Below are 15,275 nucleotides of genomic sequence, written 5' to 3'. Positions count from 1 at the left end.
TATTCACTGGGGGGGGGGGGGGGGATATCTCTAGGTTTCTTCCTTCCTTGAGGTTGGTCCTGGACTGCTATCAGCCTAGGCTGCCTTGCATCTTGGCTAAAAGAATGAGTTGCTTGAAGTATCCCTGCTACAGCAACCACCTGGAAAGAAGCCTCTTCTGTAGTGGTCTCATATGAGTTCTCGTCTCCTCTGTGGTTGCTGTCATGGACCCCCAGAGGGCGTAAATATGTCCAGGGTGTATGGCTTTGGTCCTTCTGGAATGACCTCATCTGTTGCTGCAGAATCCTCTGCTGCGGCAGAAATACTTTGCCCTCTCTTGTGTCAAATTGAGCCCCTAGATGCACTAATTCCTGAGATGGCTGCATGTGGCTTTAGGCTTGGTTCACTTTCCAGCCTAAGTTCTGCAATACCTGCACCACCCTCTGAGTTGCTTGCAACCCCTCCTGAACTGAGTTGAATCTTATCAGCTGTCCAAATATGGTTGGACGCTGATTCCCTCCTTGCGGAGGAATGCAGCTACTACGACCATCACCTTTGTGAAAGTTCTGGGGGCTGTTGCAAGCCCAAAACGGGAGTGCCTTGAACTTAAAACGATGCCCTTCAATTGTGAACCTCAGAAACTGTTGATGGCTTTGCCTGATGAGTATGTGCAGGTATAAGTCTATGAGGTCCAAGGAGGATAGGTATTCTCCTTTGCGCACTGCCACAATTACCATTCTCAGTGATTCCATCAAAAAATGGGGTATACTCACATACTTGTTTACCCCTTTTAGGTCCAGTACCAGTTGAAACGTGCCTTCCTTCCTTTGGCACAATAAAATAGATTACCGTAAGTATCTTCCTCACTTCTGATTCAGTACCAGAACAATGGCACCTAACAGTAGCAACCTGTGTACCATCTTCCAGGCCTCTTTTTTCTTTGAGTCCCTGAACAGGGATCTAACTTAACTTTTGCATATTGGAGCGTTCAGTTCCAATGCATAGCCTTGATGAACTACCTCCAGCACCCATTTGTCATCTGTGATCTGGGCCCTCTCTTCATAGAACGTCTGTGATTGAGGCATAGCTTTCACACTTGTCAGAAGGCCCTTTTTCCTGAAGCTGCTGCTCTGAGCTTACCCTTGCGGTTACCCTGCCTGCTGCCTCAAAAGGACTGCGACGTCCCGGAAGACCTAGCCCTATGCGACCTAGCTGTCCCCAGTCTATACTTTCTGACGTCCCTCAGACAAAATCTAAAAGGTAGGGCCTCTGGCTACGGGCTTCCTGTCTTTCGGTAGTTTTGGCGGCTTTGATTCTCAAAATTCCTTTACCATTGTGACCAAATGCTCACCAAATAAGAGGTTCCCTTTAAAGGGAAGCCTGGTTAATCTTGCTTAGCAATTGGCTTGAGATAACTGCCTTGGCCGCTTGCTTGGCAGAGATACTTATGATATCATATAAAGGTGTCTACCAAAAAGGCTGCTGCTGCTTCCATAGTTAACTGTTCCGGACCTCCCTGGTCCTGACCTTGCTGCAGCCAGCAGACAATTGTCCTTGCCACATAGCCTCCACAAATTGCCACTTGAAGAGCTAAATTATCCAAATCAAAGGACCTGTTTGTAGATATGTCTAGTTTGTATCTACTTCCACAGGAATTCTGGTTCTTCTTGACAATGCTATTACCGCAGTATCGTCTGAGGTGTCTTAAAGAATGTCTCTCCCTTTCTTGCAGGGGATCCGTCTTCCATGGTTCTGAAATTCTTTAGGGCCAGCTCCGAAGTGTCCCACTCTGCTATCATCATCTCTTTAATGGCCGAGTGCAGCACACATTCTTTGGCTGGCTTTGTAATTCCTGTAAGGACTGGGTTACCCTTGGGTCTATTCTCTTTTAGATGCCCCACTTCCAACTGCAACTCCTTAGAGACTTTAGAAATGAAACCTTCTTGCTGGCCGAACAGCCTAACCACCAAGTCATTGGTCTGTGAACGCAGTTCATCCTTTTCCAGCTCCTCCTTGTCCGATTCCCCAGTGGAAAACATTTCTTCCCTTAAAAGGGCTGGGTTCATGGCACCGGGGAGACAGTCCTCCTTCTGGTTCCCATCGTGCTCTCTTCCTAGAGGAACTTTTGTCTTGAGCCCCTCAGGGCCTGGGGCCGACGACTCTGCTGCCCCTTTAATTCCAAACAGGCCTTGTGCATCTTTATGAAGTGCACTGAAAAAACTCTGGACTCCTGGAGCCTTCTGACTCTGGTGACCTCTGGCCTTCCTGCCTTGGTTCCCGTATCAGGGACGGCCTATACCGGCCTGATACTCCTGGGGACCTTTGTGCTGGCGGTAGTGAGAAGGGATGGGACCCAGGACTAGAACACTCCCCTTCCTCTTGAGGACTGCACTGCTTCTTCTCCCCCGTCACAGTTTTTGCAAAAAGAACCTGCAATACTTGTTGTGTACACCTCCTCCCCTTCTCCAACTGTCTCTGAGAAGGAGGGAGGGGAAACCTGGGCCGAATCCTCCATCGCCATTAGTCCACGTGCTGGGAAATCCCAAGGCCAACACTCAGGCAGGGAAAGGCAGACACTGCCGGCTGTCCCTGAATGCAATCCCCCAACTCAGCCCCGGCCTATCAGGGAGGTATGTTACCCTCTTTCAGGGCAGTTAGACTCCAAGACAGCGTCTTATTTCTTTTTTTCTCATCAGACCTTCCACCTACCCTCTGCTGGAGGCAGAGGACTAATGACGCCTCCTCCAATGGGACCGTGTTATATAGAGGTGCCGTGAAGGCAAAGAGATTGGTTCTCTGCCTCCCTCTGCTGGTAGGAGGAAATTCCCATTGGTCCGGACTGGTCTGCAGGATGTGAGGGAATACCATTTTGGAAGCCCAAATAAAATGTATTCCATACATTAAAAGAAGTTGAAGGAAGCATGGTTTATTGGTGAGGTAAAGAAGGCAATTAAAGCTAAAAAGGCCTAAAATAAAAAAAATAAAATAAAGATAGAGAAGTGAATGAACCACACTTAGTAAACAAACAAAGGCACAGAATACAAAAAAAGACTTAATAAAAATAACCATAAACAGACTTAAAAAAACAATAAAAATAAAGCAAATACCAAATACAAGAGAAATATATTGTATGAATTAAAACAAAAACAAACAAAAGCCTTTAATACAAAGCATAATGAGATAAAAACATATTGCAATATAATCAGAATGCTAGAAACCCAAAAAGGCCATGTTTTGACATAGAAATCTGCATAGGGGTAGAAAATTAATATCTATTCTTGTATCTATAAGCATCAAAGTGATGTATATCAAAAATCATAATAAAACAGCATAAACAAATCACATAAAACATACCACATTAAATTAGACATATAATGGTTTACATCAGCCAAAAAAGATTATGAGTGAGAAGTGGAAATCTGGCACCTGGACTATCAAGGAAGCATTAAAACCAAAATCCAATACTACAATTAAAAATAAGATATGACAAGAAATAATTACAGCCAAAATCAAAAATCTAAATTTAAAAACAGTACCTACCATCCTAAGATGTAGAGTAACCCAACCCAGAAGAAAAGTAGCGAATACATTTGCTTTTTTAATAGTAACACAACTATAAAATTCAAGAACCTCGAAAATATGTCTATACTCTTTATTAATCAATGTGCCATTGATTAATAAAAGTACGTGAGGCATTTCCTTAACTTGTTCTTGCTCCTCCACAAACACAGAGTTTTGTCTTATTGTACAGCTGATGTGTATCACCAGATGTGGTAGTAGTAAGTTGATCCAGAGTTAGCAATCCAGGGATCGTCGGCAGAGGGAACCCATCTCACCAAGATGGTATAGGGATATCTAGGTGTAGGTTTCCCAGCACGGCAGAGCTGTAGCTGAGACAGACTGAGAATTAGATTACTCACTAGATGGTAGCTGTAAGGTTGATGATTCCACCAAGCAGAAGTCGATGGTAACAGGCACCGAGGCAGGGAGAGCAGGCCCTCGAGGAGCAAGTACCTGATCCCAGAAAGGCACCTGAAAGAAAGCAGAGGGCCCCCGAGGAGCGGGTACCCAGGTTAGAGAATACCCCGAAGGGCAGGGAGGGCTTCCAGCGGCAGCAAGGAAGCAGCAGAGTAGCTCAGACCAGACGAGTCCAATCCTTGCTAACTCAACGAGCTAGCAAACAAGCGCAGGCTAAATACCTGGATGCCGTGACGCCCCCGAGGTTCCCGCCATAACGTGGATAAAGACGTGGGTGGCATGTGCGCGCGCAAACCCTAGGAGGCCCTTAGGAGAAACATGAGGCTTTGCCATAGCTGTTCCGGGGGCACCGAAGGACGAGGCTTGCAGACGCGGCAGCAGCCATCTTCCCAAGGCTAGCAGGGAGAGCAGAGAAAATGCTGCGGCACAAGGGTCGAAGCCGTCTGAGACCAACGGACGCAACAGCTCGAGAGCCGTGGATTTGCTTACTGTCCCCCTTTTAGTCATTAAATCAAATTTGATCATATTATGATCACTATTGCCAAGCGGCCTCACCACCGTTACCTCTCTCACCAAATCCTGTGCTCCACTTAGAATTAGATCTAAAATTGCTCCTTCTCTTATTGGTTCCTGACATTGCTCCACAAAACTGTAATTTATTTCATCCAGGAACTTTATCTCTCTAGCATGTACCGATGATACATTTACCCAGTCAATATTGGGGGTAACTGATGTCTCCCATTATTACCGCACTACCAATTTGGTAGCTTCCCCAATTTCTCTTAGCATTTCACTGTCCGTCTCACCATCTTGGCCAGGTGGAAAATACTATACCCCTAACACTATAGTCTTCCGCAACACACAAGGGATTTTTACCTATAAAGATTCAATTGTGCATTTAGTCTCGTGCAGGATGTTTATCCTGTTGGACTCTATGCCATCCCGGACATAAAGCGCTACACCGCCTCCCGGATGCTCCTCTGTCACTGCGATATAATTTGTACCCTGGTATAGCACTGTCCCAATGGATGTCCTCTTTCCACCATGTCTCTGAGATGCCAATTAAGTCTATGTCATCATTTACTGTTATACATTCTAATTCTCCCATCTTACTTCTTAGACTTCTGGCAATAGCATACAACATTTCAAAGTTTGTTTTTTGTTTGTATTTTCATTCTGCTTTTTAATTGATAGGGATGTTAGAATTTTTTAGCTCAGGTGAGTTTTTAGTTACAGGCAGTTGGACTACTTTTCTTATTATTGGAACCTCACTGTTGCGATGCCCTAATTCTAATGCATCATTAGTATCCTTTGAAGATGCCTCCCTCTGAACCATGCGCTGCTGAGCGACTGTCGGCTTTCTCCTTTGTTCTAGTTTAAAAGCTGCTCTAACTCCTTTTTAAAGCTTAGCACCAGCAGTCTGGTTCCATCCTGGTTAAGGTGGAGCCCATCCCTTTGGAAGAGACTCCCCTTCCCCAAAAGGTTCCCCAGTTCCTTACAAAATTGAATCCCTCTTCCTTGCACCATCATCTCATCCACACATTGAGACTCCGGAGCTCTGCGTGTGGAACAGGGAGCATTTCAGAAAATGCTACCCTGGAGGTTCTGGATTTAAGTTTTCTACCTAAGAGCCTAACTTTGGCTTCCAGAAACTCCCTCCCACATTTTCCTATGTCGTTGGTGCCCACATGTACCATGACAGCCGGTTCCTCCCCAGCACTGTCTAAAATCCTATCTAGGTGACGCGCAAAGTCCACCACCTTCGCACCAGATAGGCATGCTACCAGAAGATCCTCATGCTCACCAGGCACCCGGCTGTCTACATTCCTAATAATCGAATCACCAAGTATGACAGACGACCTAACCCTTCCCTCCTGGGCAGTAGGCCTTGGGGAGATATCCTCGGTGCGAAAGGACAATGCACCACTTGGAGAGCAGGTCCTTCCTACAGAATCCTTTCATGCTGCACCAGGTTGATGCACTCCAATCACGAGATCTTCTTCCTCCAAGGCAACACCAGGGCTGCCAGTCTGAAGATGGGACTTGGCTATTATGTCCCTGAAGCTCTCATCCAATAACCTCTGTCTGCCTCAGCTCCTCCAGGTCTGTCACTCTAGCCTACAGAGATTGGACTCGTTCTCAGAGCCAGGAATTCTTTGCATCGCATGCACATATACAATTTCTCACTGGCGGGTAAAAAATCATACATGTGACACTCGATGCAAAAGACTGGGAAGCCCCCCTCTTGCTGCTGGACTGCTGCCTTCATCTCAAATTTGTTCAGTTCCTACTTAAGTTTTAGGTTGCTATGGGAGTAGGAATGTGTCTAATTAATTAAATGTATTAGTGAATTCACTATATGTCTGGTAGTGGCTTATAGGGGAATGATCAAACTCTCAATAAGGTTTTTTTGTGAAAGTGGCACCTGCCTATAAATTAAAGGATGAGCTAGAGGAGGGTTGGAAATATAAACAGTCTAACTTCAGTTAATCAGACAGAGTGACTCACTGCTCTCTTGATTAACAAATGTTGGTACCTAATCAAACCAAAATCACACTACCTTAACATCTTTCCAAGGTGAGTAACTGAACTTTTCAACCTTTTTACAGGTATACACTGCTTCTAGCTTATTTTTAGCTTCTGGCTATTTTTTTTTTTTAATATACAAACAAACACTGACTTCTGTTTATTCCCTGCCTTACTATTAAAAGCACAAACACAGAAACACACTAAATAATATTCCCAAATAGTTAACTTCACCCCAATACTTTTAAAAAAGAAAATTTCCCAAGCAAAAACTTACTCATTTTCAGCCACCAGCAAGGTGATCCTCTCCTCTCAGTGCACTGGCCATGTCATGATTCCAGCATGCTGATTATATTGCAACATATATTTACTCTTCACCAGTCCATTACGCTTGGGGAGTTTCCTACTCATCAGAGACAGAGGGCATACCCTCTTAAAGACTTCAATCTTGGTCATAAAAAGAGAATGGCTGTAGACCCGTCAGTAGTCTCTGTCTCCTACAGTTACAGTGTAGATGGATATTGAAATTCCCCATCTTGGTTAAATCTGCCGAGCTTGGGGTAACTTTCCCCAGTACAGCTATCTCCCAAGTGTGTTTTCCCTGGCTGCAGGCATCTAGGGGGAGGATTCGTGTCCTTGAGGGACTGAGTGATCCCTCTTAGGAGGACCCCCACTCCTTAGGGAGTATAAGGTCCTGTAGGACCTGGCTATCAAAGGAGAGCATTTTAAGCATTAGTGCAAGGATAAGGCATCTGGACTGACTTCACATGCCTCAATAATAGAAATTCTAGTCCTTTCAGTGGACCAAGAGGCCAGGGACAAATCTACCAGCAGGTGCAAGTGAATGCTTGGCATGGTTTCATGCTTAGCAAGCCAAGGTTACTCTGGAGCAGTGGGTCCTGGAGATTATTTGAAGGGGGGTACATACCTGAGTTCATGGTGCCAAACTCCTTTTTTATTCCCTCATGTGGTGAAAAAAATGGCACTACAGAGGTTAGGAGATGTAGGGGCTATGGTCTCTGCTTTATCCCATGAGAAGGGGGCAAGGAGAATATTTTATTCATTTCTGTTGCACAAGAGGGAAGGGAACTTTTGGTCTGTTCGAGATGAAAAAGGGGTCAACAAGGGTTTGAAATTACTCCATTTCAAAATGGAGACCCTGCACTCAGCCACGGAATGGTTAAAAAAAAAAAAAGAGGGTTTGGAAGTGATGGAATATGGCATGGGTCTATCTCCATATTCCTGTCAAGAGTCATATAATAAGAATTTTAATAGATTCACGTCTTCCCCATCATGATAAAGAAAAAAAAAAACAGCCAGTAGTCATGTAGGCCTTTTGTGTTTTGGTTTAAGTTTGTCAATATTTGTACCTTTATAATTGTTTTGATGTACCCCATGTTGAATTGCATAAAGTGTGAAAAATAAATCTTCTTGAATAAAATAAATAAAATGGGGTGGTGTGTTGCTAATTAAAAAGCATTTTCAAAGAGGAACCTTTGAAGGTTCCTCTTTGAAAATGCCACAGATTAAATAAAATCTGTGACAGCACAGTAGACAAGCATGAATGGGCAGCCTAGGTGAGCCAAGTGGTCCTTATCTGCAGGCATTATCTGGTATTCCTCCTAATTCTGGTCACTTTTTCTCTCTCCACAACTTGTGTACAGACTATGGTAAACCTCTGTTCAAAATGGTTTGTAAAATCAAATCAAAATCTATAGCTCTCAGTGCCACGGGGACAGTGACAGTAATCAGTTTACATTGCAATAGCAATTATCAATTCAGAATTGGATACATTATAAATGAGATTACATGACTGTTAGGGCAGATTATAAAAAGCATTTTCATACGTTAATAGTTGTATTAAAAAAAAAGTCAAATTCTATCTCTAGTTAAAATCAAATTACATATCTATTTTATATTACTAGTTATAGACCATTTAGACTAATATGGTTTCATGATAACCTAGTAAACTAGATGACATCAGTCCCCTCCAACCTGCCAGTATCCAGCGGTTAGTTTCTGGAAGTTATAGGCCGTTGTTACCAACCCACTTACTTAGATAAATTAATCTATGAACAGCTTAAAATTGTTTGGACATTGACGTTCCTCGCCAAATCTCTTTGTGCTCTTCTATTGGACTGGTGATTTGGCTTTCCACCTTTTCTCTTATACCAACCCAGCTACACCATGCATGACCCAACAACTTTTAGACATCAGCTGACGAGCTCAAACTAGTTTAGCTTCAGAGCTCAATGAAACATCTTGGTGGTTCGATTCAGCATTCCCAGCATTAATTAATACGGTGAAACAAAGCGCATGTGCAGCACATTTCCTTTCACTGTCTTCCGGGAATTACCTCACCCCTGCGCTCGAGACACTCAAAATCGGCCACGTATTAAATTCCAGCGAAGTCCAATCAGCAACAATAGCGGACCCGCGAGACCCAAACAGCTCCATACAACAACAACTTCCTTATCCTCCCATTGCTCCAATCAAACATCGTTTTCGGGCCACATCGTAACTTGCGGCCCAACCTATCAGAAGGAGCGCACTAAGGCGATGTCTTACTACGCAAACAGAAGGCGGTACTTAAGCATGATTCTGCCGGCTGATTGGCGACGGGTCCGTCTTAGCCTCCTACCAAATCCGTATGGAAACAACCACCCGAAAAAAAAAAAAAAATGTTGACAATCGAGGAGGACACGCACGCCCTATCCCATTGGGCCCTTCGAAATTTTGACAGCCGGGAGGGAGTCAGCCAATGGGGACGGGAGGTAGAGAGGAGTGACGTTCAGATCCACCAATCGCGGCTATTCGTATGTGTCTGTGTTGTTGGGGCGGCAGTGGCTCGGTCGGTGTGTTAGGAGCCAGGCTCGAGCTTAGCGGCGGCTGTTTGAAGTTAGGATGGCGGCGGCGGCAGCGGTGACGGCTGCAGCCGAGGCGCCGCTGTCCCTGTAATCGGTACAGGCTGCTCTGGAGCACAGAGCGGGGCCGCGCCCGTCCGTCCATGCGGGATCGCCGATGGAGAGCGGCGGCGCTTGGCGCAGGGCGCTCGGACTCTCTCTGCTGGCATTGCTCGTGCTGCGGGCGGCGGCGGCGATGGCGGGTCCGGCCCCTGCGGCCGGGAACATCCTCAGCGTGGTCGGCGGTGGCCGGGGAGAGCTGGAGGAGGAGGGCGTGTCTGGAAGCAGCCTGGGGTTCGGCGCCGGCACTGGACTCTTCACGGCCGGGGACGTGACGGTGGAGGACGACGAGCCCGGGCCGGCCGCCGAGCAGGAGTTCTACGATAGCGGCGGCGGCGGCCGTGAAGAGCTGAGGCCTAGGTGAGAGGCACGGGGGTAGATATGATGTCCGCTTTCTCTCTCTCCCCCTCCCTCCCCACCCCCATCCCGGTTGTGCTCCTGGCTTTGGAGGTTCTCGCCCTGTGTCCGTGGGCAGCAGCAGCAGCGATTCCCTCCCACCCCCGATAGTAGCCCGGCTTGATCTGTAACGGAGTGTGACTTCTTTCTGTTCTCCCGGGCGCCTTGGGATGAATAGGAACCTAGCGCGATTAAAGGGCCGGAGGGTTTCTTGCAGTTGGGATGGAGAAGAGTTTAGTTTGCATTGGAAGGTAGAAAAAAACAAAATAATAATATAAGGTGTTGCCTTTTTATTGGACTAATTTAATACATGATGTGGACTAGGTTAGGAGAGAGTGGACGCTCTTGCTCCTGGCCGAACTGAATGGAAGGTACCGGTATGCATTAATCTGCAGGACTTTAGCAGTCTGAGGCTGCCGCTGTTTAGGCTGCCGGAGATGTGCGGCTTCACACTCGGGTTTTTATTCTGTTGCTTTATGTTCGTTCTAATTTTCTGTTTCCTTTTGATGAAGAATGAAGCATAACCAGAATTTGTAAATTTGTGTTGCGCCGTTTGTTTTCCAGCCTTTGCTTTGTAATATTTTAACAGATTCTGCAAAATGTAACTGTCCAGGAAATGTTTTTAAACTTATGGACCAAGGTCAGTTTATCTTAGTAGAAAAAATAGGATATATTCATTAAATAATAAGCTGGTAGCAAAATGTAACATGTTAATGAATCTTGCACAGAACATGACATTAGATAAGGACCATCCAGCCTGCCCATCCATACCACCTGCTTAGCTTTAGAATCCCTTCCTCTCTGAGATTTCTAGTACTTGCCCCATGCTTCCCTGAACTCTGACACATTCTATCTCTACCACTTCTACTGAAAGGCTGTTCAATGCATCCCCCACCTTCTCTGTAAATAAATATTTCCTTAGATTATTCCTGAATTGTTTTCCTTGGATGCAAAAAAAGGCAGATAGCTTGGGTGGTGTTAGTAATGGCTTTGGCTAGTGGAGCTCTCCATTGGCTCATATTAGATGGTAGACTATGTTCTAATGTTAATTTATCTCTATTCTAAAATCCAATCCCTCATTGGGTTTAGTGTTTGTATCCCCCCCCCCCCCCTTCATTTAGTAGGCTACTTATAAACTGATTGTATTATTTGTGTTTGTTTGTTTGTTTATTGCTTGTATGCTATTTTGTATTAACATTCTTGTTCTTTCTCAAGTTCATTTTGATGTAATTTTTGTGAATTTTATTTAAAAAATAACATATGCCCCCCCCCCCCCCCCCCGCCAAAGACTAATCCTGAGTCTACCCCCTTTCACCTTCCTGCCATGAAAGCCTCCTTTCTGCTGATAGAGGCCTGTCTGCTGTGCATTTAATCATTTGAGGTCTTCTGTTTTCCTCCTTTCATCCAGGGTATACAGACTCATGCCTTTAACTCTATCTCCATATACTTTATAATGTAGACCACTGACCATTTTAGTAGCTGCTGTCTGGACTGATTTCATCCAGTTTGTATCCTTTTGAAGGTGCGATCTCCAGAACCAGATGAGTATGCCAGATGAGCCTCTCTATAAAAGATCTCACCAGAGACTTTTATAGAGAGGCAATATTACCTCCTTTTTCCTTGAAAATGCTGCAGTATGTGACACGTTACATATATTTTTCCTGTTGATAGCAGGGCTGAATTAGCCATGCTGCCATGGGAACTGTCCATCAGGGCCCAGGAGGCGGAGCTTTAACAAGCAAAGATTAGAGTTTTGAATCTCTGCGGCTGCGTGTATGTTCCCGCGCTGTAAAGTTTGGATTCTCCTCAGTCTGTTCTTTCCGCGCACGGGAGCGCACGCGGAGCTTGATTTCTCCTCAAAATGTCTAAAATGCCAAAAAAGCCTTCCGGCTTCAAACCTTGTCCCTGTGGTAAGGTCATGTCCATAACTGACGGACATGACCACTGTTACCGCTGCCTGGGACCTTCCCACAATCAGAAAGACTGTGAATTCTGTGTGAGAATGTCACCTAGGGCCCAGCAGTATTGGGCCTACAAAATGTTAGAGCTCCATCCGCCTTCGGAAGCCCATTCGTTTCCTGGGCCAGCTAAAAAACCAGGCCATACAAGATGAAGAGCGCCATTGTGGGACCCTCAGGCCTCCAAAACGGGAGGTAAGGACTTTACTCTGGGGAGCAATTAGCGCCAAAGTTGGCCCAACCGGCGCCACACCGGGCGCCGAGAATGGCGCACCCGGTGCAGGAATCTGAACACTCTGCGCCAAAGTATGCGCAACCAGCGCAAGCACGGTGCCGAAGACTGCACAACTGGCACCGAAGACGGCGCAGCCGGACCTGGAGACGACATATATGATGCCGGAAAGTGAAAACAAAGCATTGAAGACTGCGCACTCGACAAAGAGAAGAAAGCACTGTGGACAATTGATGCCAGACGAAACGCCATTGGCACCAAATTCATCACCACCAACTACAGCACACATGATACCGCCTTCGAAGAAGTCAACAATACACTTGTCCAAACCATTTAAAAAGACGGCGGTCATCTTCAAGATGTTCCACCTCACGTGGTTCAACATCTAGTCTTGGCCACAAGTCTCTATCTCCTCCAAGGGATACTAAACGCCTGAGACAGCACAAGACTCACCATCACAGTCATGAAGTCACCACCATAAACATGGTCACCGACTTAGTCACAGACGTCATCGGGAACATTTAACGAGTAAACTATCAGATGTCAGTCTTTCCACATGCAGTTCTTACCGACAACCATCGACATCAAGATCGCTATGTCCGTCCGAACGGGAAATCATTCCCATACCATCTTCTTCAGCCTCATCCCACTCTCGCAGCTTATCGGAGTGGACGGAACGGCTAGTTCACGATCAAAACACGACGACCCTAGTACTTCTAGTTCTAAAAAGACAGCACGACACATAACACCGCAACCTACCCCTCGACTGACAATACCACAGTCGCCAAAACAAGGAAAATCTAGACAGGCATTTTTTGAGTTGTCTCAATCGCTCTCGGGAGTTTTTGAGTCCCTACAATCCTCCTTTGCCTTACCGGTGGAGAACCCGCCAAGCCCCAAGAAGAGACAGTTATCAGGGGACTCGTCTATAGAACCATTACCCCATCCAGCACTCCTGGTCACTGAATCTCCAACTCACACTGACCCCAAACAGGGAGACACCACATTTCCCCCCCCCCCCGCCCCCTCCAAATTCTCAACCTCCTCGATGGGTTGCTTTGGACCCGCTGGAGCAACCACCTGAACCCTATTTTCCTCCGGAGGATCTCTCTTATTCAAAATATTTGGATAAAATGGCTTCTAAACTACCAGACCCCCGAGCGGAGACACTTGGTCTTCTAGAAAGTTTTGACACCCCGGGAGAACCTACATCTCTTCCCCCACAAAATATTTTGCATTGTGTTACAGAATTCCTGGGAAAATCCACACTCTTTGCTGGCAGTGTCAAGGAAAACTGATTTAAAATTCAGAATGCATAACAATCCACCGTATTCCCTTCCACAACTACCACATGCATCCCTTGTTGTTGAGTCTGCACTACAAAGATCTAAACAGAAGAAATTGCCATGCTGGGTCAGACCAAGGGTCCATCAAGCCCAGCATCCTGTTTCCAACAGAGGCCAAACCAGGCCACAAGAACCTGGCAATTACCCAAACACTAAGAAGATCCCATGCTACTGATGCAATTAATAGCAGTGGCTATTCCCTAAGTAAACTTGATTAATAGCCGTTAATGGATTTCTCCTCCAAGAACTTATCCAAATCTTTTTTGAACCCAGCTACACTAACTGCACTAACCACATCCTCTGGCGTATGCCTCTGCTCCACCGGGCCGCGATAAGACTCTCGATGACTTTGGCAGACGCATATATCAAAATGCAATGTTGTCTGCCCACATTCAAAATCTATTCTACATGATTCAATACATCTATGAATGTATACAGGCAACTAAAGTCATGCTTTCCTCCATGGGACAAAATGTTTTTCAACCCCGCTACAGGATGGAAGAATGCTCTCGTCATCTTCTAAGGGCCGTATACGAAACATTCAAGACCTCGTCTAGAGCCTCTGCTACAACGATTGCAGCATGCAGAATGGCATGGCTCAGGGCTAGTGCCATACGGGAGGAATTGCACGATAAACTAGCTAACTTACCTTGCACAGGAGATAATCTCTTCAGAGATCACTTCCAGGAAGCAGTTAGCAGTCTCAAAGACCAAGCCTTAGGGGTGCAGTCATTAACCACTCCAGCAAACTTCTCCTCTGCTAGATGGTACCCCGTCAGTTCGCATCATCAACAATTCTCACGTAGACCATACCGCTCGTACCAACCGTACAGAACACAGTCCTATTCCGCTTATCAACGACCACAGCCCCATCAGCCTCAACAACAACAAAGGAGAGGTAAACAGAGGTCTCAAAGACAACAAACGCAGCCATCAATGACCTCACTGAAGACACAGCAGTCTTTTTAAGTCCGCGGCCACCACCATCCCCTCCAGCCGCCCCCCCCCCCCTCCCCAGACAGAATCACATCTCATCGTCCCGCTTGGAAGTCCATAACGTCCGACCAGTGGGTACTCGACATAGTACAATCCGGTTATCAACTTCATTTCCAATCCAAGCCCATCCTTCCTTACCTATCCATGCGAACACCAAAACTATCTCATCCCCAGATTGTCCATTGTTTGCGAAGTATGGTTATCAGACAAATTCCACCGAAAGCCCGTTTCAAGGGCTTCTACTTCCCTTACTTCCTCATTCCGAAGAAATCAGGGGGCATGCATCCAATTCTGGATCTTCGAGAACTGTGCAAATTGCTAGTCAAGGAAAAATTCAAGATCGTATCTTTGAAATCAATCCTTCCCCTCTTACAACCAAACGATTGGTTGTATGTGCTCCATAGATCTGAAGGATGCTTACACCCACATATCAATACACCCATCCTCCTGGCAATACCTTTGTTTTCAACACAACTGCCAGCATTACCAATACAAGGTTCTCCCCTTTGGCCTTTCATCGGCACCCAGGGTATTCTCCAATTGCATGGTGGTGGTGATGGCCCACCTTCGACACCAGGGACTGACTATCTTTCCATACCTAGATAACTGGTTGATAGTGGCCTCATCCCCAAACCTCCTGCTGGAACACCTGCAAACAGTAATTACTTGTCTGCAGACATTAGGACTAGTGGTCAATTTTCAGAAATCGATCCTGCAACCTACTCAAATTCTGCAGTTTATCGGAGCTCGGCTGGATACTACACGCAACAGGTGCTCTGTCAACTTCTACGTTCCCTAGTGGCGACACGTCATCCTACGGCTCGAGAAGTATCACAAGTCTTGGGTCATATGGCAGTGGCAATTTTTATGGTGCTTGCTCAGGCATCTAGATTTTTCATGT

The 15,275-nt window shown here is 45.9% G+C and overlaps 2 protein-coding genes across 4 annotated transcripts in view; one reads left to right on the top strand and one right to left on the bottom strand.

The window, feature by feature from the left end:
• The window catches only part of RPIA (ribose 5-phosphate isomerase A), a 73,328-nt gene extending 64,313 nt beyond the window's left edge, over positions 1-9,015 (bottom strand). The window contains exon 1 of one of the 2 annotated variants that reach the window (XM_029593154.1): positions 8,840-9,015. The gene's annotated coding sequence lies outside the window, so the exon portion shown is untranslated. The remainder of the gene's footprint in view (positions 1-8,839) is intronic. The other variant, XM_029593172.1, reaches the window with a different exon arrangement.
• Positions 9,016-9,211: 196 nt separating this feature from the next.
• Positions 9,212-15,275, top strand: part of EIF2AK3 (eukaryotic translation initiation factor 2 alpha kinase 3) — a 168,958-nt gene continuing 162,894 nt past the window's right edge. The window contains exon 1 of one of the 2 annotated variants that reach the window (XM_029593131.1): positions 9,212-9,806. In XM_029593131.1, coding sequence (XP_029448991.1) covers positions 9,505-9,806 — 302 coding nt within the window. In that variant the 5' untranslated portion in view covers positions 9,212-9,504. The remainder of the gene's footprint in view (positions 9,807-15,275) is intronic. The other variant, XM_029593121.1, reaches the window with a different exon arrangement.

This window comes from Rhinatrema bivittatum, chromosome 1 (assembly GCF_901001135.1).
Source record: "Rhinatrema bivittatum chromosome 1, aRhiBiv1.1, whole genome shotgun sequence".
Classification (NCBI taxonomy): domain Eukaryota; kingdom Metazoa; phylum Chordata; class Amphibia; order Gymnophiona; family Rhinatrematidae; genus Rhinatrema; species Rhinatrema bivittatum.
This window is presented reverse-complemented; position numbering and strand designations above follow the sequence as displayed.